We start from the raw sequence: 20,893 nt of genomic DNA on the forward strand, positions 1-20,893 counted from the left end.
GTAAGGCAAGCTTTCAGGCAGGCATCTCGCTCCAGACCTGGAGGGACTGAGGCCACGGGGAAGGTGAAGAGATATCCAAGTACTGCTGCCACACTGGTAGCCCCTCAGTTACTGACTTCCATATTAAATTCCACAAATATTTTATACTGTCACAGTAGTTCCTCAGAGCCACATGAACTGCCAGATGAGCTGCTCTCAGAGGAGGGCAGCAGAGCGCCTCAGATGCCAGCATATCCCTCTGTCAAGAGCTGGCCACTTGAGATTTTGCTGTTTCATTTTAGAACCACCTAAACAACTCCCAACAGCTCCAAAAAATCTCACAAGAAGCATTTTTGTCCCCCTGTCATGTAAGGGGACAAGGGCTCGGGCACTGTGGCCTGCTTACTAACTCCTTCTCTCCCAAAACCCATCGAAGGGGGTGCCCAAACCCCAGTTCCTTGCGTGGACAACCCTGCCTTCAGAGATAATCAGTCCATCCCTCTGCTGACCCAGGTCTTCCACATTCACAGAACGTTTTGGGTGTTTTGAGACATTTTCATGATCCTGAGCAGTTACGGGTTTCCGTTGGGACAACAGCCCTGTGATCCTGGCCATAAAAGCACTTTGGGAGCTGCTGCCATTTAGCAGAAGTGTTTCAGGGACCTCGCAGCGAGCTCAGCCCCATAACAAAGCAGTAAGACAGGCAGTGCAATGCACCTTTCAGGAATGATGCAGGCCTGGAGCTGCAGAACCCCACGGGCTGTCCTGGACAGATGCCACCCACACAGGGACAGTAGCCACACCAGGGCCAGAAACAGCCACCCTGCGTCATTGCTGGCCAGTGGTAAGGCTTCAGAAAGGAAGGACAGCTGGGGTGTTTAGGTCCTGGTGACCACTTCTCTTTCCCCTGAGCTGACGTGGTGTTACAACTTTTAGGGACAGGGTAAGTGCAAAGCTGTGTGTTGTATCAGTCAGTCTGACGGCTTTGCTGTGGTTGGGCCAGTGAAACAACCCCTCAGTCGCCAGCGTCTGGCCACTGATAAGAGCCCTATCTAGTTCCACACCTCGAACGGGAGGCTCTCCCAGTGGCCCTCCCTGTGCCTGTGCTCCTCCTGCCAGGTCTGTATCGCACGCAGCAGAAGCACCGTGCTGCCTCTTCCTATCTGCCATGCCTCCCTCCTGCCCAAAGCAGTCGTCCATGGTAGGGGCGCCAGGGCTGTAACGCACCCAGGGATGCAATTGTTTCCACCAAAGGAATCAGGGCCAGAGGTAATTGAACACACCACAGTCGACGCCAGAACTAAAACCTCAGATACTGGCACTGAATTCCGTGCTTTAAACCATCACCTACCCACCGCTGACAGCAACTCCCAGAACTGCACCAGAAATCCCACATCAGACAGCTGCCAGGTAGCAACAGCTTCTGAGAAGAAGCCAAACACCGCCCTCCTCTTGTTGAGGCTCAGCCTCATGGAAAGGAGAAACCCACAGTTTGGACAAATTAACCCCTGCTGATGACACTAAGCAAGTGTTGAAGACATAGGCAAAGACCAGCATAAAAAAAAAGTAGGTTACTACAGGGAACTACCTTCTTCACCTAACTTCACTGAAGCCTTTGCAGCTTTCTTGCAGGAAAGAGCAGTGACAAAACACGCATTGCAATCACGCAGAGCATCCCAAAGGAGACTGGGCCTCCAGGTGCACTGGTCACTGCTAAGCCCACAGAGGTATCACAGCCTGCGCTGTTAGCTCAGCACAGAGGAAGCAGGGTAAGACCAGCAGCGGCTGACCACACACCTGGGGCTGCCTGGGTGCAGGAGAGAGCTGGTTCTCCACAGTCACGCAGCACATTGCACACAGGGGACTCCAGCTCCTGCCTTGCAGAGCAGTCAGCCCTGGGGAAAGGAAAACACACGGCTCTTCTGTATCTGAACAGCATTTAGACCCAAGGACTAGGCTTTCAGAAGCTTAGACAGAGCACTGTCAAAACTGGGGAGCAGTGAAATGCCAAGAAAGAGAGTATTAGAAGTTAAAAGCAACTTGCCCGGTATATTAAGGCAGCATGTTTCCCAGTTGGATCCACCGTAGCCTGCAGAGCAATCCCAGGCAGGCCAGCTCAGCACCTTCCCTCTCAGCTCCTCTCCCCCAGTTAGCCAAACCCCCTGCAGGTATGGTGACAGACCTGTGCTCCCCCTCTATAATGGCCTATAAATGGCTAAATGATGGAAGTCAGGAGGGCCAGAGCCCATTTATGAAATTGGGTCTAGCTGATGAGACAGAGCCACGACTTGGCTTAAGGCTCAGAGCAGCTGTTTGTCTCCAGGACACCGAATGTTGTAAGGGGGTGGCAAAAATTGACAGGGAATAAATGACAGATGCTATTACCTTGGACAACAGAGACAAATTCCCAAAGGAGTGAGCAGAAGAGAGATGGGAGAGCAGACCTCAGGCTGCTGGAAACTAGTTAGTAAGCTCCCCTGGGGATCTGCTTTTGGAGGTATTGGGGACCATCAGTGCTGGTCACTTTTTAAGTGCCATCTTTTAGGAGAATAGGAGCAGGCAATGCTAAAGCGTTGGAAGTAAAGCAGGTGGGGCAGAAGGACAACTTGGCTGAGCAGAGATCTTCTGGAGCTTAGGCAGAAAAGGAAAGTATATGGCCACTGCAAGCAAGGCCGGGTGACACAGGATGCTGTTCACCGTTGTAGGGGGAAAATTCGTGGGGCCAAAGCTCAAGTAGAGTTGAAGCTGGCCGGTACCGTGGGGGACAATAAAAAAGGCTTTTTCAAGTAAAAAGCAAAAAGAGAAAACTTTTATCCATTCCTTGATGAGGTTGGTCACCTCACAGAGAGGGACATAGACAAAATGAGACATTTAATGCCTCTGCCTTCAACACTGATGATGGGCTCTGGGGCTTAGTCCTGAGTGAGAGGGCTGTGGCTGCAGGAACAGTAAACGGAACTCGTATGGGAGCAGAAAAGGGAACAAAGGCCTGAGGGCAGTCCTGCGACTGCCAGCCCTGCAGAGACAGAGGTGACGTGTTCTCTGTCTTGCAAAAGGCTTGAAGGCAAAGGTAAGGAGCTGTGCTTCCCAGGTTGGCATGCAAAAAAGGAGGCTGACAGCCCAGGAGCACTGCTGGAGAAACAAGTAGAAAAAAAAAGTGAACACATGGAAAGAGTCTCAGGGAGCCAGTGGCAGGGTGGAAGTCCCCAGCATCAAAACCACAGCTGGAAGAGACAGTGAGAAGGGAGAGGGATGGCAGAGAAACCTCTGCTGAGAGCCAGGCAGCTCTGGGCCAGGTGTTTCCCAAACCTAGGGAGCTAACACCCAGGGAAGAGGGACCTGCACGGGCTCTGAAGGGGGACACGTTTATAGCACTTGTGGAAAATTCCAGCCCTACTTAATCTCCTGGGGCTTCTGCAAGATCATGACACAGAGAAAGGTACCAAACAGGAAAGAATTAGAGGAAAATGCCTCTCCTCTGGCAGCCACTATGGCTGTGCCAGGAATTAGCAGCAGCTGTGGAGCAGCCAGCCCTGCCTCCCCTCCTCCGGCCGCCTCTATAAACACCCAGAGCTTACTCAGAAGATTAGAAGGGAACGGGGCAAAAGACAACAGAGTCTCTTTTGTAATGAGGAAGGATTATGGCATCAAGTGACCGGCTGCGGCTCCCAAGTGGGTTTCAGGCTCCTTAGCACACCGTGTCTGCCAGGTTCAATCCCCCCACGAGCCAAGAGGAGGCGGGTTGTGGCGCTGGCCACAAAGGACCCAGCAAGGACACGTGCAGGACCAAACCTTCACCGTCTCCGGTGCAGCCCAGGAGCCCATGACTGTGAGTATCTAGCCCTCACAGGATCAGGTAGATTCCTTCAAAGACTAGCCGATCAATCTGCCTGTCTCGTGAACTCATCGCTCCTCTCACTCTATCTGTCCTCTGTATCTGTTCTCTGCATCTGCAGGAGGCGTTTGTGTCTGTTTCCAGTGTTACACGGTGGGTAACACACCTTATACAGGCAAATCTGGCTTGCTACTGTGAGATCTTGATCATTGTGAACTCCATTTGTCTGATTAGTGTCAGTTGATCCCCAGGTGCAACAGCTAGATCGGATGGATCAGCCAGGGTGATGTAGGATCAGGCACAGGGATGGCAGCACCACGCTCTCCTGTGGCCCTATGGGTGGCGTTGGGTTGTGTGGGATCTGCACAGGGATGGCTCTTCGTCCCCAGACTGACCACTTTGCCACCGCCAGTGCTGCAGCAAACTGCCTCACACCATGAATCTCAACCCCAGTCGGTGCCGTGAGTGTGCCAGCTGCCAAGTGACAACCGGGGACGTCCTGCATAGACCAGCAGGCGGGCAGGGAGCGGCCTTAACCACGCAGAGCTGAAGGCAAAATCAGTAGGAAAATCCCCATATCCTGCGCCCGAGCAGGACTGCACAGAGGTGGTGTCCATTATTTACGTGGACAAGAGCTGAAGTTTTCCATGTTTGGTAAAAAGTGGCTCTGTATCTGAATTACGCAACGAGGAGTCTCCCTCAGCAATTTCAAGACCCAAAGCACAGAGCAAACAGTCTGCTTCCTGCAAGCAGCCCCCAACAAATTTATGGGTGCTCCCATACATTTCTCATCTGTATAGCCCGTGTGCGTATAGGGTCTAGGGCGCTTAAAAACCACTATTCACAGTCCTGTGCGCTGGGCAAAAATACACACGGAAAGGACACAAACGCACATGAATCTCTAGTTAAAGGTGCATCTGTGCAGCTCTCAACAGGGTGGGTGCCAGCTCTGTCCCTCCGGTATAATCTGTAAGAGGGGACTCAGGCAGAGTTAGGACAGGGAAACACAAAGGAGGTGCAGCACCGAGAAGCCAAATTCAGAACGAAGCCTGCTGTTTGTTGAAGCAGCCAACAAATTTTGCAGTTTCTCTTCACAGAGCCAGCTCACTGGGAGCTGAGTTTTCTCCACCTAACTGTAGGTCTTTCACTGAGATGCTTAAATAAGGAGGATGGACACAAACTCACCTCTGCAGACCAGTAAGGTCTGAATCATCCCTGGAAGCACTTCTTTGTCTCCGTCATTCAGACAAGAGCCCAAGACCTTGGTGTTATTAACATCAGTGTCACTGCAATGTCTATGTAACATCTGGCGATGTGTTTTGGCTTAGAAATTCCAACAGTTTTCACATTGGATAATTATTCGTGAAACGATCTGTGCTTGCCTGGCACGGATTACAGTGGCTTGTGTTTTTTTACAGCTTCAGGTTTACGTGAGTCTGACAATTAATTATGATTAATAATTATCTATTTAGGGCTAGACAAGAAGTGCAGCAGGGATGCTGCATGATTGGGAAGCATTTCATGAGCCTGAATGCCTTCTTCCTTTCGGCATGATTTATTGTGCAATGTATGGTTGAAAGAGTGGGGAGGTGAAGTTGCTGGAATTTGAGCTCTGTGAGCCTGGCCAAACTCCAAACCCCATCCCTCGGGTCTCTAACAGGGAAAGCTGTTCTGCCTGCAGGATCGGGACCGGCACAGGCCAGATATGCCCCCCAGCCCAAATTTAAAGACAGCAATATTTGTTGGACGAGTGCTACAAAACCCGTGAAATCTCCAGAGGTACCTTCATCTGGATCTGCACCAAGAAATCTCCCCATAAACTTCTTCATGGTTTCCTACCTTAATGACTTCATCTGACCTGTCTTTTGGTCTCAGCTCAGTCTTTCTCTCCTCCTTCCTTCGATCTTGTTTGCCTGCTGGGACACTTGAGGTTTCTCTGCCTCCTGCCCCTGTTCAGGCTTGCTGGCAGCTTCAATATCTGCCCATTTTGTGTTTCTGCCAGGATCTGTGATGACAGTGACATACACCAACCGCGTGGCCGATGCCCGCCTAGGCACCTTCTCCCAACTCCTGCTCCAGTGGAAAGGCAGTATCTACAAGCTCCTCTACTCCGAGTTCCTTATTTTCATCTCCCTCTACTTCGCCATCAGTCTTGTCTACAGGTGGGCATCCTTGCAGCAGCACTAACACAACCCCCCACTCTCAGCCTGTCCCAGAGCATGACAACTGAGCAATACAGTCCTGATAAAAAGGAACTGGCCAGACTCTTGGCAGCCTCTGTTCAGAGGAGGAAAGGAAAGGTCCTTCCTCACCGCACCAGTACGGCTTAGCAGCTGACGGATTTCCTTTTTCTGGCCTGGAGAGGAACAGTTCCTCTTTCTGGGGATGAAGATTTGCATTTGGTGACTACCTGAGAAGAATGGTATGTAGACACCAAGGCTGAACCAGTACTGGAAGTACTAGTAATAGCAGGAAGCATTAGGAGAGAATTTCCCTCATGTACACAGCAAGCAACGCTTCTGAGAGCAGACATCAGCCCTGGGGCTGCAGACCCGTGATAAGGCAACCGTACTCTGTGGCTGGTCTGGTTTTAACGAGGAAAGTCAGGGACCTCCCCTAGCTGGGTCAACGTGCACGGATAGAGCACGGCGGGAGGAAAGCAGCTCTGAGACAGAGGCAGGAACACATGTCAGAACAGCCACTGCTGGCAGGAGCAGAGCTGGGGCTGACGTCAGGCAGGCTGATGCCCTAGGCTGCTCACCCACATCATCGTCAGGCTCACAGAGCGGCCGTGTTGTGGCTGCACATCCTCACCTTCCCTTGCCAGGTTCCTATCCCAGCAGGCCTGGGTCTCTTATGTGAGGCTGATGACTCTCTTTCTCCCTTTTAGGCTGATCCTCAGTGAAAGCCAAAGGCTGATGTTTGAGAAGCTGGCGCTCTACTGCAACAGCTATGCTGAGCTAATCCCCGTGTCCTTTGTGCTGGGTAAGGAGCTCTGACCGTGAGTGTGCAGGGAGGGGAACGGGGCAGCATTTGTCTCCCTGCTTTGTCATAGCTCTGCGGGTAGGCAGGATTCACCAAGCAGTTCCCTCACCCTGCCTCTGTAAAACCCCCAGGCAGAGAGCATCATCCCATGACGGAGCTGTGAGCTACGCACACAGCTTTCACCATCTGGCTGTACTGGCACCTTCTGGGTTCTCCCAGGAGGGCAGGGACCAAGTATCTCCAAACAAACTGAAAGGCAGGCTCTAGCTTTATCACGGAGATCTCAATTGCCTTGCAAGGCGTGCCTTCGCTCATCACCCAGTGACACGAGCACGTACACCTCCTGCTCCTTCAGGGCGGCTAACGTGGTCAGCTCCCCTCTAGGTTTCTACGTGGCCCTGGTGGTGTCCCGCTGGTGGGCTCAGTACGAGAGCATCCCGTGGCCTGACCGCATCATGAACCTGGTCTCCTGCAACGTGGACGGGGAGGACGAGTACGGGCGGCTCCTGCGCCGCACGCTGATGCGCTACAGCAACCTGTGCAGCGTGCTGATCCTGCGCTCCGTCAGCACCGCCGTCTACAAGCGCTTCCCCAGCATGGAGCACGTCGTGAGGGCAGGTCAGTGCTGGCACTGCCTCCTGCACAGCTCTGGCCCCAGGCAGGCAGCACCTTGCTGCTGGGTTTGGGGCCAGGAGCTCTGTAAATGGCCCCTTGACCTCTATATTGGAGTAGAGAAAGTGCTACTACATGCTCTGCTGTCGGTCCTCACCATCTGCTCGTGCACTATCCCTGCTCCTCTGAAATAACTGTTTACGTTTCCCTATTTCACAGCATGCTTGTTCCTACTTGTGGCTGCAGTGCCTATTTGAAACGTGAAGCATCTCTGCTCACTTTTTTTTTTTTTGTGTAAGGGGAGTGGAACTAGCAGGTGTGTGAATGGAGATATGCTGCAGGTCACGGGACATCCCTGACTGATCAGATTCCTGTAACTGTGGTGCAGCGACTTCCCTAGCAGCTGCTCTGCAGTAAGTGACCCTGTGCACAGGCCTACAGCAGAGCGTGAGCAGACCCCTGCCAAGTTTTAAGTTTATCCTCTCAGGGTAAGAGTTTTCCACTGGGCAGGTGAGAATTGGGAGACTCTGACCTAAACAGACCTCAAATGCACGGCTCCCTGAATTCTCTCTGAAGATGCTCCTCACGGTACAACATTTTCCAGTCTGCCCACAGGGAGATGTCTGCAACTGCCCTAGTCATCTGGACTCCCTTCTCAATCCAGGCAGTTCTAGGACACAAGTCATCACGTTCTCTAGGCATTTGCACCCTCAGCAGTACTATATTTCCCCAATGGTGGATGCTCTCAGACATATAGTCTGATTTTCGGGTGGTCCTGGGCAGAGCCAGGAGCTGGACTCAGAAAGGACTCACAGGAATCATCAACTCAGTATATTCTATGAAATGAGATAAATCCTGCTTCTTACACTTCTACAGATCACAGTTTTAACAAGACTTGTTGTCCTTTTATGTCCCCCCCAAAGGTGAGTGCCCAAATCTTTCCTGCAATTATAAGGAGAGTTGAGGCGACCACCAGAAATTTAGATGTTTCTGTTTCCTACCAGATCAGCTCCTTTCCACTCTCTATGGACGTTCCTCTCCCATCTACTCTTTCCCACCCAGGTCTCATGACCCCAGAAGAGCACAAGAAGTTTGAGAGTTTGAATTCCCCCCACAACAAGTTTTGGATCCCTTGCGTGTGGTTCTCCAACCTAGCGGTGAAGGCAAGGAACGAGGGGAGGATCCGTGACAGCGTGCTGCTCCAGGGCATCCTGAACGTGAGTGACAGAGCCAGCAGGCAACTGCTGGAGATCCTTATCCAGTTCTCTGGGAAGAACCACAGGGATTTTCAGAGGTCATGCAAGGAATACTGAAGTAGGAGTGCAGACAGTGAGCCAGGCCTGTCCCTGGGGATATTGCATTCATTTTGATGGGAAATACCTTCACTGCAGCTCTCCCACTCATGACAGGACAGAGCTTTTCATGGCCTGGTGACAGGTTAGCAATGGCACACACAAGAGGAGAGAGGAACGCGACACCTTTCTCAAAACTAGGATGGGAAGGAGCCATGTGGCTCTTATCTAGGAGTAGTTATGGCACAAGGAAGCAGAACACGTATCTGGAAGGGACCATCAGAAGTCAAAAGCACCTTCAACAACCACGGTCCATGGGGAGAACTTCACTATCGACAACCCTTGGATAGTCCTGGGAAGCAGGCAGTGCTCCGCAGGCAGGACCTGGCAGTGATCCCTGCGCAGCTGTAGATTAAAAGAGGCTCCAGAGCAGCTCATCCTCCCTGGTATTTGCGTGCAGAGAACTGCATTGCCTCTGCTGCCTGGAGTGAAATTCATCCCTCTGGGCTATATTTGTCTAGACTCACCATATAATCAGGAGGGAGAGATGGATACTTCTAAGACATTATTTGCCTAACCTGATGAGCTGCTCGCTTTTTGAAGAGAGAAATTCTGCTGTGAAGTGAGCTAGGAAGGGACCCTGGTCTCAAATGCGGACATCCAGGCGGCTTGCCCTCCAGGGAAGCATGAGACCCTGCTGGTTGTCTGGTGGGGATAGGCTGGACATCAGTGGAGCAGGAGTCCCAGCTGAGTCCTACCTACCAGGGGAGGTGTGAGCAGGAGGGGATGGGCTAGAGAACGCCAGGAAAGGACACACAAAGTTGGTACCAACAACATGTTCCTTTTCCCCACTGCAGGAACTCAACACTCTGCGTAGCCAGTGCGGGCGGCTCTATGGCTACGACTGGATCAGCATCCCTCTGGTCTACACGCAGGTGAGAAGGGATCCCCCCACACCTGTGCATGCTACAAGGGAACCCCCACTGACACCCACCCATACCCATCCTACACAAGGACCTTGTAGATGCTCCGTTCACTTCTACCCCTCGCCCACACCTGCACACATAGCCTGTGCTGGCTCTCCTGCATGCGAAACCCAGCAGCACACGCTCAGCCCAGCCTCATTTCTGTAACTCAGGCACAGCCACCTCTACAGAAACACACAGGGTAATTATTTACCCGTGATGTGCTCCACTTGGACACACAGCAAACCCAGATACGTGCAGATCCAACACTGCAGAGCTGAAAGCTGTCTGCCAGCAAATCTGCTCCAGCACACAGGGCAGCTGTGATGCAGTTATGCCACATGCGTGAAAGAGAGCTTTGTGCATGTGCTCAGCTGCCTGAGTTCCCCCAACACAACTCCAGACAGAACCTTTAGTACTAATTTGCTCCTTTGTCTCAAACATACAGCTGCTCAGGTAACACTAACACACGCCACCATGAAAAGGGAGCTGCTTCCATTCCTGCAGTGCTGAAGGTTAACAAGGCACACATTAGGAAACTACATCCCTGCACAGACCCCGCTGCCCTGAAAACTAGGAGCAAAAGCAATACCATAACATGTTGCACCAGCATCCCAAATTTACTTTTGGGGCAGAATACTTTGTGACCCTGACACAGTGCTGCAGCCCCCACCAAGACGCCCATAGGAAGAAGACCTCAGCTCCACCAAAGCCTTACCCCAAGCACAGGAAAGAGAGTCTCAGCTACTGAGATGATCAGGAAGAAGTGACAGAGCCACGTCAGGCTGTAGAAAAGGCTGGCCCCAAATTGGCAGCTGCTCCAGGAGCAACATTCGGGTCTTGAAGTTGTGAGCAGGATTTGCCAGATAGTCTGGACAGGGTCTCTGCCCCCTCTGCAGTGCACAACCCATTTTTCTACAGATGCGCATCCAGATTGCAAAGTCTGCCATTTCAAGTAACCTGCCCACTATGGAACAACCCCCAGCTGCTCACTGCAGGGACAGCTTAAATCTTGTGGTGCTGGGTGTTTGTTTTGACCCCTCCCTGATTGCTGGATGGCAATGAGCCTCAGCTGCTAGTAATTTGCAAAGGGGAAGTTTCCAGTCCCATGATTACTCATTATAGCCTGAAAATCTGGGCAAGCAAGCAGGCACATATAAAAAAAATCCACCATTAGGACCAAAAAGGAGTCAGTCCAGAGCTGGCAGCTATGCTCAGAGTTCCCCTCACAAATTTAACAGGGGCCTGCTGGCGTGGACCGAGCCGTGAGGGGCTCAAGAGAAATACCAGGAGAGGCAAACACACCTTAAATTATCAGCAAATCAACCATGCTGCCATGTGTCAGTGCTGTAAGCTCCTTCCACCCAGGATGTCAAGTGCCACCTTCTCTCTGTGATGCCTACATGCATGGCATTCCAGGGGCAGAGTGGCTTTTCCATTCCATGCAATGTACAAAACAGATGAAGGGCAAAGGGCATAATTAAAGCTTTCTGCAGCAGAAATGCATCTTCCTGGGGGGGGGGGGGGGAAAAAAGCAGAGGAGAAGTATGTTGTAACTGAATACATGGCTTTCAAAATGCTACAGAGCCAGAACATCTGCAGCAGCTCGCTGCTGTTTGGGGTGGAACTAGGAGAGGGATGCTGAGAAAGCAAGTTGGGAACTCAAGGGCCTCTGCTGTGTCCCTTGGCACCTTTCCCAGGTGGTGACCGTGGCTGTTTACAGCTTCTTCCTGGCCTGTCTGATCGGGCGGCAGTTCCTGGATCCGGAAAAAGCATATCCTGGCCACGAGCTAGATCTCTTCGTGCCAGTCTTTACGTTTCTGCAGTTCTTCTTTTATGCTGGCTGGTTAAAGGTAAGTCCAAGAAAACATGCCTGGAACTGGAATCTGACCCAAACACGGGTTTTTCCCTGGTTTGTGCCAGCAGGGGCTGAGCTGTGGGCAACGTGCCAGGTGCTGGGACCCAACAGGGACTGAGGGCACTGCCAAGACCTTCAGTTTCTGAGCACCTCATTCTGAAGACCCACTCCACCTTTGCTTAGTTTGGGGAAAAGAGAGGCAGTGGGCTGCACTTTATCTGCAGAGTTTTGCACGTGGTCTGCAGCAAGCACGGGGCAGTTCCTGTGTGTACCGATGCCTCCTAACAACCGGAAAGGTTCTGGTTTTAACCCACCCCTTTTGGGGGGAAACAGCATTGCTCCAAATTCAGGACACATCACCCTTGAGGGTAGTTCTGGATTGAGCCCCGTGGCCCTTCCTCCTGCAGGGAAAAGGGTGGGTACGACCGTGACCCTTGCTGTGTGCTCTCCACGTGCAGGTGGCCGAACAGCTCATCAACCCTTTTGGGGAGGATGATGATGACTTTGAGACCAACTGGCTCATCGACAGGAACCTGCAGGTACGGTGAAGGCAGGAGCCTCCTGGCCCACAGAGGCAGGAGAGCACCTGAGGGCTCAGCATAGTCGTGATGTTCTGTAGCACTTCTGCCTGCAGTGGGGCAGAGAAGCAGTCCATGACCCTTGTGCTTATCTGAGGTTTCGGTGGCTGTATATTAAGAAGGGGCTCAGGATCTCCAAAAAGAGACAGCTAGGAAAGCAGGAGGAGAGCATAAGGTTCCCCAGCGGATACAAGGGTGAAGGCAACCAGCTCAGTGTTCCTTCTCAGCAGCCAGGGAAACATCCCAGGCTCCAGGAAAACTAGGGCAAGGTGTGTGCCAGGAAGACACACACACACCAAGCAACACAGGGCTTTTGGCACATAGAGCTACATTTGGTACACAGAGACCAGCAGCAGTTCCACCCGGCCCCCTTAGCCCATATTTTGGCACACATGATGGATCCTGACTTGTTTCAGACCCTCGCTGCCTTTCGATGACAAATAATTCCTGCCTCTTCCTGTCTTTTCCCACCCTATGTCTGTACCTAAAACTGCCTCCTCTGGTTTCTTCCATGCAGTTACTCTCCACCTTCAGTCCTTCCTAACATTAAGCTTGTCTGTTCTAGCGAGTGTGTTGCTTTCATGTTCCCTTCAGAATCACCTTCCTTTTAATTAATCAAATCTCTCCATGTGAAAAATAAAAAATAAAAATAAAATAAAAACACATATCAAAGCTAGCCACTCATCTCACCCCTGGGCTACATTGCTCCCTCCTGCATTATTTGTCCACTGACAATAGGCACATGCAACGCCACTCACTGACACTGCTGCTGTCCCGGCAGGTGTCCCTTATGGCAGTGGACGAGATGCATCAGGATTTGCCCATCCTGGAGAAGGACCTATACTGGAACGAGCCCGACCCCCAGCCACCTTACACCGCAGCCACTGCTGAGTACAAGCGCCCCTCCTTCCTTGGCTCTACTTTTGATATCAGGTGGGTGCAACTGCAGGGCGTCAGAGCAGACCACATTTACGCCTCAGATCAGGTGTTGCGCAGGATATTGTGCTTAAGGAGTAAGAGAGCAATAACATCTTCCCCCACGGTCTGTGAAATCCTGCTCCAGTATATTTCAGGCTCATCCAAAGATGACAGCCGATAACTTTCTTGGCAAAGGATGCCTCTGACCTCTCGCTGCCCTCCTCTACTATGAGCACCGCTATTTCGGGGGGACTAACACACAATTAATGGCAACACAGGAGGAGAGGCTTGCCACAGGCAGCAACATTCCCGTGCTGCCAGCCTCCCCACCAAAACACTGCCTGTCGTGGCCACGTTACAGCCTGTCCTGCCTTTCCCCAGCATGCAGAAAGAAGAGATGGAGTTCCAGCCCCTGGAGCAAATTAAAGAGAACGAGGAGGCGAACCACTCCACGCCACTGCTGGGACACCTGGGCCGTCTCCTTGGTGTCCAGTCACCCACCTTCTCCAGGTCCTCCTCCCGGATGAACCTGCTGCGCCGGCGAGGGGAGCCCACCTCCCCCTTCTCCCACTACGCCTACCAAGACACAGGCAAGGCTGTCCCCTCCCCGAGGGGGGACACCACCTCACAGGAGCAGTGGGACGGCGACGATGGAAAGCTAAGGGAGTTTGATGCCTTCATGTCAACCCCGTTTTACGAGAGACCCGGTTTCTACAGCGCTCCACAGACGCCGATCAGCTCCATCCCCATGATCTTCCCTTCCCGGCGCCAGGGCCGCAAGAAGCCCCCTGCGCTCTCCAGCATTGCTGCGTGCTCCAATTCCCTCAGGGACGTCATCACCAACTCCTCGCCTTCCAGGACGAGCGATATGTACAAAAGCCAGAGCTCCCTTGGCTCAGGTACCAAGGAAACGTTTATTTGGCCAACGGAAAGGAACAAAGGTCCTGACTCGCTGGTTGTAACGGTGGAAGAAAAACCCAACTCTAACAGTAGAGGCAGAGAAGCTGCCACCACGGGGAGTCCAGAACCTCTGTCCACAGCATCAGACAGCCCTAAATTCCCCCTCCTGGCAGAGTCCCCGAACCACGAGAAGCAGGGCAACTTCAAGAGCCTGAAGAGCTCGAAAGGCTCCCAGCCACCCTGGCTAACTCTGGAGAACACGACAGCCAGCCCTGGTTCTGAGCAGCTGAGCTCCCTGCACCCCCCTGGCATCAAAGCGCCCACCAGCAGCCCCCCTCCCTGCTTCTCCTTCACTCCTGTAACATCTCCAGCGCTGGAGAGGTCCCCCGTGGGGAATGCAGGCCCCGACAGCCTAAGTTCAGAAGACACAAGCAGCGCGCCAGACCCGTACCCGTCAGAGGTTTCTGGGACAAGAGATTCAGGAAACAGAAGCAGCAATAATCCCCCAACAAGAGAGACAAGACCAGTGGAGAGCCCGTCCCCAAACGATTCTGGCATCTCCCTCGGTGACGGTGACTACGTGGGGCTGATGGAGGTGATCATGGAGACTAGTGAGAGCACATGTGAAGATCTGATGGATCAGTACAGCTAAAGGAGACCAAAAGACACAGAGGTCTGTTAAAATACCTGCCATACAAGTGATACTGCAATATCTTTACACCTGGGCCAACAGAAGAGCAGTGCAGCCAAACCCCAAGCTGCTGGAGCATTCACCAAGAGCCCAGCCCAGGTGACTCAACACTCCTGCCCTCAGGTACAGTAGCAGGCACATGATTTCAGTGTTGCAACAAGAAAAAAAGTGAGGAAAAACCCTACACTTTAGCAAAACCAACAAGACTTTTAGTGTTAGGCATTACAGATGCCTAACAGCAGAACAGTAGCTGAGCTGACAGCATCCTGACGACCCTGGAATTCAGGCGTAGCCCAAAGCAGAAGAATACAGCCAGTGACACCTCCTCACAGCAGGAATTAGAACCCCAAGTTTACATTATTTGCCACAAGGCCCACTACATGTCTCATGCAGGACTTGCACTACTGACAGATACTCCAGGGAAAGAAAGGGACTGAGTCACAGCACCCGTGATACAGACCCACAGTGCCTCACGGAGCCCTACCTACCTGGTACTCCCCCATACTGGGAAAGCCATGGGATAAGGCTCTTGAACAGGTGGCTACAGGCAAAGGTGTTCATGTTGCTTCCATTTCCCCATCGCATCTGCCACTGACCTGAAAGCTCTCAAGGAAGTCTTGTCAATGGCAGCAGACACCACTAAGGTAAGATTTCTAACTATCCTCCCTGAAAACAACAATAAAAAAAGCAAGGCTGAAGTCCAGGACCACTTGTTTCCTCATTTCAGTTTCTGTGCAATAGAAATTTAAAGTGTTAAAGAAAAGCGTTCCTCTTTTCAGATCTTCAGGAACAGCTGCGGAACTCCCCACACCACAGGGAACAGAACAAATTCAGTCCACCTCACGTACTCCCCCCCCCTCTGCCTTTCAGATAGTTTGGCCTCAGCTGGTGTCACCAGCACCCCCAACTCCCAGCATTGTCTTTCGAGGTAGTTCCTGAATCACCACTGTTTGTCTAGCTTAGAGCACACAGACAGCTCTTTACTCACAGTAAGTTTTCTTTACAGACAAGTGCAGTCCCAGTTGCCAGGCAGGCATGATGCTCGGTGAGGCATTAATCCCACCCTTCAGCAACTCAGGAAGCCCAGAGATACCAAAGCCTCCCTTTCCTTGCATTAAAGCACAAGTTGTAGTGGCAAAAGCATTTTAAAACAGCTTTAGTCCCTGAGCAATTCCTGCAGTGGATACTACTGGATAGAAAAAAAGCTAATTTATAAAAGTGTTAAGCAAGAAAAAGTACAACTTGACCCCCCTTATGCATTTCTTCATGCCCAGCTTAAGATAAAATTCTCCCAGTGGAGACTAGGGAGCACAATCCTTTCCTTTCAAGAAAAAGGGAACAAACCACTTTGAACCAAGTCACTTTATTGGATGGAAGGCGATACACAAAACACAAGAGAAAAGAAGGCTGATATTTGGTACAGAGTAAGAGAACTGTTTATCTAGATAGCTGAAGATGCATGCACTGCTGGACAGTAAAGCAGGAATCTTCCTGAAACCCACAGGGTGGTGTTCGTGGCAAGACTTCAGCTCTCATTGTCACTGTGCCCTAGGGTGTGCTTGTCGAAGAGGTACTCTGCCATGCCATACTTGGGTGCCCCCATCTTGCGCAGGTTGGTCACATGGTCGCCCAGCTCCTTGATGGCCTTCACCTGCTCATCCAGGTAGTGAGTTTCAATGAAGTCACACAGCTGAAATGGAGATGAAAAAGAGTTTAGGTCTGCACATGGCTCATCCTGCTGAAACAGGATCTGAAATCATTCTAACTCTGCCTAGTGAAAGATGATATACAAGGACAATTTTAAAGCTGCAGAAGCTATCTGAGAAGTAGCCTTTGATCTTGTTCTTGCATTACTGAGGCAAAACTAAAGTGAGGCACGCCTATCCAGGCACACTTGCTCCAGGAACCTCCATTACGATATCATCATGTTCAGGAAACATTCTTTTCTTCACCACAAGAAAGTTCCTGAACACATTTAGAGCACTGTATAGCCCTTCACGGTAACTAACACCTGTTGCCCAGCATGTTACTCCTTTTAGAGGAACTTTAGCTTGCAGACATTTTCAGAAGTACTCTGAAACCACAGGTTTATTCACACTTGGGAATTGCTTAATACACTTCTCTGAAGTGTTGCCCACATGCCTTCTGTTCTGAAGAAGAGCATCAGGAGGGGCTGAACACAGCCATACACCCACTGCTCTGTAAGGACAGCTGTAACCACCCAAACACAACATAACTGGTCCTTTGCAAGAAGAAAAAAGCACAATAACCCCACCAAATGGGTGCAGTAGGTGCTGACACCTGTGCCCTTCCCTTTGGGAGGGCCGCACAGCTTGTCCATCCCTTTTCTCACCAGTAGGACCAGCAGGTACCCCCAGCTCACCTCCCACCCAGTCACATACACTCCCTGCACAGTTACGTTCTCGCTTCAGTGGCCACTTACATGCGGGTCGTTCTTTTCAGTTGCCAATTTGTGCAGCTCCAACAGCGACTGGTTCACGTTCTTCTCCAGGTGCAGGGCGCACTCCATTGCTGTCAGTCCATTCTCCCAGTCATCACGATCTGGTTTCTACAGGGGAAAGCCCATGACCATATTTTAAGTAACCAAGGACCAATAGAGATCTAAAATGCTTTGCTCTGTCTCAGACTCTGCTTAGAAAAGCAACTTGCTGCATCCTGCAGCTTTCCAGTAAGGGTCTTATACTGGAAGTTTTGAGCACAACCAAGTTCAGGCATTTTGATGTTTTGAAAAGCTTGATAGTGCACACTGAACAGAACTGAATGCATGCTGAAGTCACAGAACAGAGATGCCTGTTCCCTAAGTCCTTCTGTTATGCTCAGTGAAATCTTGCAGGGTAAGACTTAACAGAGCTGCTTTCTTCCTCCTCCCACCCTTGTAATCTAACAGCCTAAGCAAGCAGGTGCCCTGGTTTCAGCTGAGATAAGGTTTATTTACTCAGAGTGGCTGATATGGTGCCATGTTTTGGATGTAGGAGAAAGTGTTGATAACATACTGGTGTTTAGTTGTTGCAGAGCAGTGCTTACATCAGCTCATGGACTTTCCAGCTCCTCATACCGCCCTGCCAGCAAGGAGGCTGGGGGTGCACAAGGAGCTGGGAAGGGACACAACCATGACAGCTGACCCCAACTGGCCAAGGGGATATCCCACACCATATGGCATCACATTGAACAATAAAAAAAGGGGGAGTCAGCCAGGGAGAGACAACAGAACTGCTTGGGGACAAGCTGGGCATTGGTCTGTGAGTCGTAAGCAACTGCACTGTGCATCACTTGCTTTGTATGTTTTGTTATTGTTTCACTTTCCTTTTCTGTCCACTGGAGTATACAAGCAGCTGCTGCTGCTCTCCAAGATCCCTAGGGAATTCCTTCCCTTCCAGCCTGGAGACAGGCCCCGAGTCTAGTTCTGCATTAGACAGGACAACCCAAAGCACTAGTCCTCACCTTGATGTCCTGCAAGAAGATGCGGCCGCCCCGCTGATTCTGCAGCTTCATCAGCTTCTCAGCATGCTCACGTTCCTCGTGGGACTGGTGCAGGAAGTACTTGGCAAAGTTTTTCAGAGCCACATCATCCCGGTCAAAGTAGTAGGACTGAAAAGAAAGAATGCACATGCTCAGAAGCCTAATACTCACTCCAGCAGGCACACAAAGCAAAGCTCATACTGTGACTTCGGACATGTCTGCAGTCAGCCCTACTTCAAGACAGCAAGAGTCCAAGCTAGGGCTAGCCAGCAGCACAACAGACAGCAAGGCAATATGGCAGAGCTCTTCCCTTCATAAGAAGTTCAATTTTCCCAGCCTAGATTAAGTTTTAACCTGCATCCCAATCATTAACACAAATAAATGGTATTTGCAGTTCACTCCTAAATATACAAAAACCCATGCCCCACTGTGTTTGCTCTTCTGCTGCCTTAAACACAGGCTCTAAATGCCTCGCTGTAAACAAGGATGAGTTTTCCCTGTGTTCTTTGTTTACAATGATCACTGGTCAAGGTTCTGACTCATAACACTAGTTCAGAGGGCAAAGAACTTGAAGATAATTCTACAGAAAAGCCCTCATGAGTGTTTCACCAGGTTTACTGGGGAATAGACTAGTAAATACACTTTCTACTTCTGAAAAATCTTCGGTATCACTTTTTAAAAACAGAAGTTTAACTGAAGTGCATGTTCAACAACAAATACAAAGTCATCTCTTGAAAAACAGAATATGTAATAGCTGTTAGAAGTCACAGCTTATTTGTATTTTGGTCTTAAGGAGACTTCAATAGAAAGCTTTGTATCAACTACCAGTTATTTCCAAGATGAGACAGCATGGAATTCTCTGCTCTTTAACCAGCAGTTTGGAGGTTTCATGGCAAGACAATGGTGCTTGTGTGTCACTACTACCACCAACAGTTACATTTGGCTTGCAGCTGAGGTTCAATCCTCCACAGTAACCCAGAAAGAAGCTTTAACTGTACACTTAGGTGCCCCAACTTACTACAGTGTCACTATGAAGTCTCAAGTTACCTGCAAATCTAAGTCACCCGGATTGCTGCAGAGGTCAGAGCCGTGCTCATACCGAGTTACTCAACTCAGCTACGGCTAAAATCGGAGTCTCTTGCCAAGTACAAGAGGCACAGGGCCAAGAAACCCCTGGATTCCTAATTCACTTCACAACTAGGAAGAACCGTGCCTGCGAGAGGAGAACGCCCGCGGGAGAGGCGCCAATCACCTCGTTAGGCAATCCCAGCCATCCAGCCCTGCCCCAAGGGCAGAGGCGCTCGGAGGCTGCTGAGCTGCGCTGATAACGAGGCCGCCCGGGGCGGCGAACAAAGAGCAGTTAACGTGTAACCGGCCCCCGCCCGAGATAAGCGCCTCACCTACGGAAAACCGGCGCAAATAAGCGGCTGTCGCCGTCCCCGGGCGGAGCAAGGAGGCTGCGCGGGGAGGGCCGCCCCTGCCTCCCCGGCGGGGCTGGGGCACCCCGCGGCTCTCACGCCCTCCCTGCCCCCTTCCTTCAGGGGAAAGCCTCCCCCGGGGGCGGCGGGATTTCTCCCTTTAGCTCGACCCCGCGAAGCCCTCGGCGAGGAGGAGGAGGAGGCGGCCCCGCCGCGAAGGCCCGCCTTCCCCCGAGGCTGGCCTCCTCGGGGAGGCCAAACCACAACACCCCCCACAGGCCCCACATCACCAGGGCCTAGAGACCCCCGAGCCCCCCCCCCCCCAAACGCAGCCCCCACCCCCTCCCCCGAAAGCGGCCTTCCCCCCCTCACCATGCTGAGGTACACGTAGGACGCGTAGAGCTCCAGGTTGATCTGGCGGTTGACGGCCGCTTCGCAGTCCTGGTGGTAGTTCTGGCGCACCTGGGAGAGAGGGGTAGCCATCGCGCTGCCGTGAGAGGAGAGGCTGCGGTGTCGGTGTGCGGCTGGTGGTGGTAGTGAGGCGGCGGGCCCGAGCGCGGCCGGTTCCGTCCAAGCACTGTTGACGCAGGAACCCGCTCCGCTCCGCCTCGCCGACGCACTCTGGGCCTGCTCCCTTCGACGCCGTGCCTTTTATAGCGTCGCCGGCGTCACCGCGCGCATGCGCGCCGGCGTGGCGGGAAACGGGGGGGGGGGGGCGAGGAGGCGGGGACTGGCGGCGCTGCCCGCCGCGCTTCTGCTGGCCCAGCGTGACTCAGCACCTCCCCCGCGGCGCGTGACCGGCGGCCACGCCCCTTACCCTGGCCACGCCCCCGCCTCCTCCCGGTCCCCCTCCCCTCGCTGTCCCCCCCCCGCCCGCCCCAGTGCTCGGGGCCGGGCCCAGTTGGGGCGGTTTGGGCCTGAATCCTAGAGTCATTCATGTTGGAAAAGGCCCCCAAAATGACCTGGTCCAACCGTCCCCTACCACCGATGTCACCCACTGACCCGTGTCCCTCAGCACCACGTCCAACCTTCCCTTGAACACCCCCAGGGACGGTGACTCCCCCACCTCCCTGGGCAACCCGTCCCAATACCTAACCCCTCGCTTTGAGAAGAAATGTCCCCTAATTTCCACCTTGGAGCAACTTGAAGCCATTCCCCCTAGTCCTATTGCTAGCTACCTGCAAGAAGATGCCGACCCCAGCTCTCCACACCCTCCCTTCAGGGAGTTGTAGAGAGTGGAAGGAGACCCTGGGGGTAAAGGAGGCCCTGAGAGTAAAGGATTCCCTGAGGATGAAGCAGGTCCTGGGGATGAAGCAGGTCCTGGGGATGAAGGAGGCCCATGGGATGAAGGAGGCCCGTGGGATGAAGGAGGCCCTGCCATG

At 52.2% G+C, this 20,893-nt stretch overlaps 2 protein-coding genes across 3 annotated transcripts; one reads left to right on the plus strand and one right to left on the minus strand.

Moving 5' to 3' along the window:
* The first annotated feature begins 3,175 nt into the window (after positions 1–3,175).
* LOC310901181 (bestrophin-1-like) lies at positions 3,176–16,303 on the plus strand. Of its 2 annotated transcripts, XM_083840358.1 has the most exons (10): positions 3,176–3,808; positions 5,817–5,976; positions 6,705–6,799; positions 7,184–7,417; positions 8,474–8,628; positions 9,561–9,638; positions 11,369–11,521; positions 11,985–12,065; positions 12,886–13,037; positions 13,404–16,303. In XM_083840358.1, exons 2-10 carry the CDS (start codon positions 5,825–5,827, stop codon positions 14,572–14,574), a joined length of 2,271 nt encoding a protein of 756 aa, XP_083696484.1. In that variant the 5' UTR covers positions 3,176–3,808; positions 5,817–5,824; the 3' UTR covers positions 14,575–16,303. The 2 variants fall into 2 exon arrangements, with proteins under 2 accessions (XP_083696484.1, XP_083696485.1); XM_083840359.1 differs by lacking the exon at positions 3,176–3,808 and having other exon boundaries at positions 3,815–5,976.
* Positions 15,961–20,270, minus strand: FTH1 (ferritin heavy chain 1). Its single transcript, XM_083840398.1, has 4 exons — positions 19,884–20,270; positions 18,076–18,222; positions 17,057–17,182; positions 15,961–16,303 (listed from the first exon to the last, which is right to left on the minus strand). Exons 1-4 carry the CDS (start codon positions 19,992–19,994, stop codon positions 16,139–16,141), a joined length of 549 nt encoding a protein of 182 aa, XP_083696524.1. The 5' UTR covers positions 19,995–20,270; the 3' UTR covers positions 15,961–16,138.
* Positions 20,271–20,893: the final 623 nt, after the last annotated feature.

Source organism: Anser anser (genome assembly GCF_964211835.1).
Source record: "Anser anser genome assembly, chromosome: 5".
NCBI lineage: Eukaryota > Metazoa > Chordata > Aves > Anseriformes > Anatidae > Anser > Anser anser.

Coding starts and splice junctions, on each gene's coding strand:
- LOC310901181 (XM_083840358.1), top strand. CDS start 5,825: ATGACAGTGACATACACCAACCGCGTGGCCGATGCCCGCCTAGGCACC. Junction 12,066..12,885: donor TCATCGACAGGAACCTGCAG/GTACGGTGAAGG, acceptor CTGTCCCGGCAG/GTGTCCCTTATGGCAGTGGA. Junction 13,038..13,403: donor GGCTCTACTTTTGATATCAG/GTGGGTGCAACT, acceptor GCCTTTCCCCAG/CATGCAGAAAGAAGAGATGG.
- FTH1 (XM_083840398.1), bottom strand. CDS start 19,994: ATGGCTACCCCTCTCTCCCAGGTGCGCCAGAACTACCACCAGGACTGC. Junction 18,223..19,883: donor CCTACGTGTACCTCAGCATG/GTGAGGGGGGGA, acceptor CTTTCTTTTCAG/TCCTACTACTTTGACCGGGA. Junction 16,304..17,056: donor CTGAAAAGAACGACCCGCAT/GTAAGTGGCCAC, acceptor TCTCCATTTCAG/CTGTGTGACTTCATTGAAAC.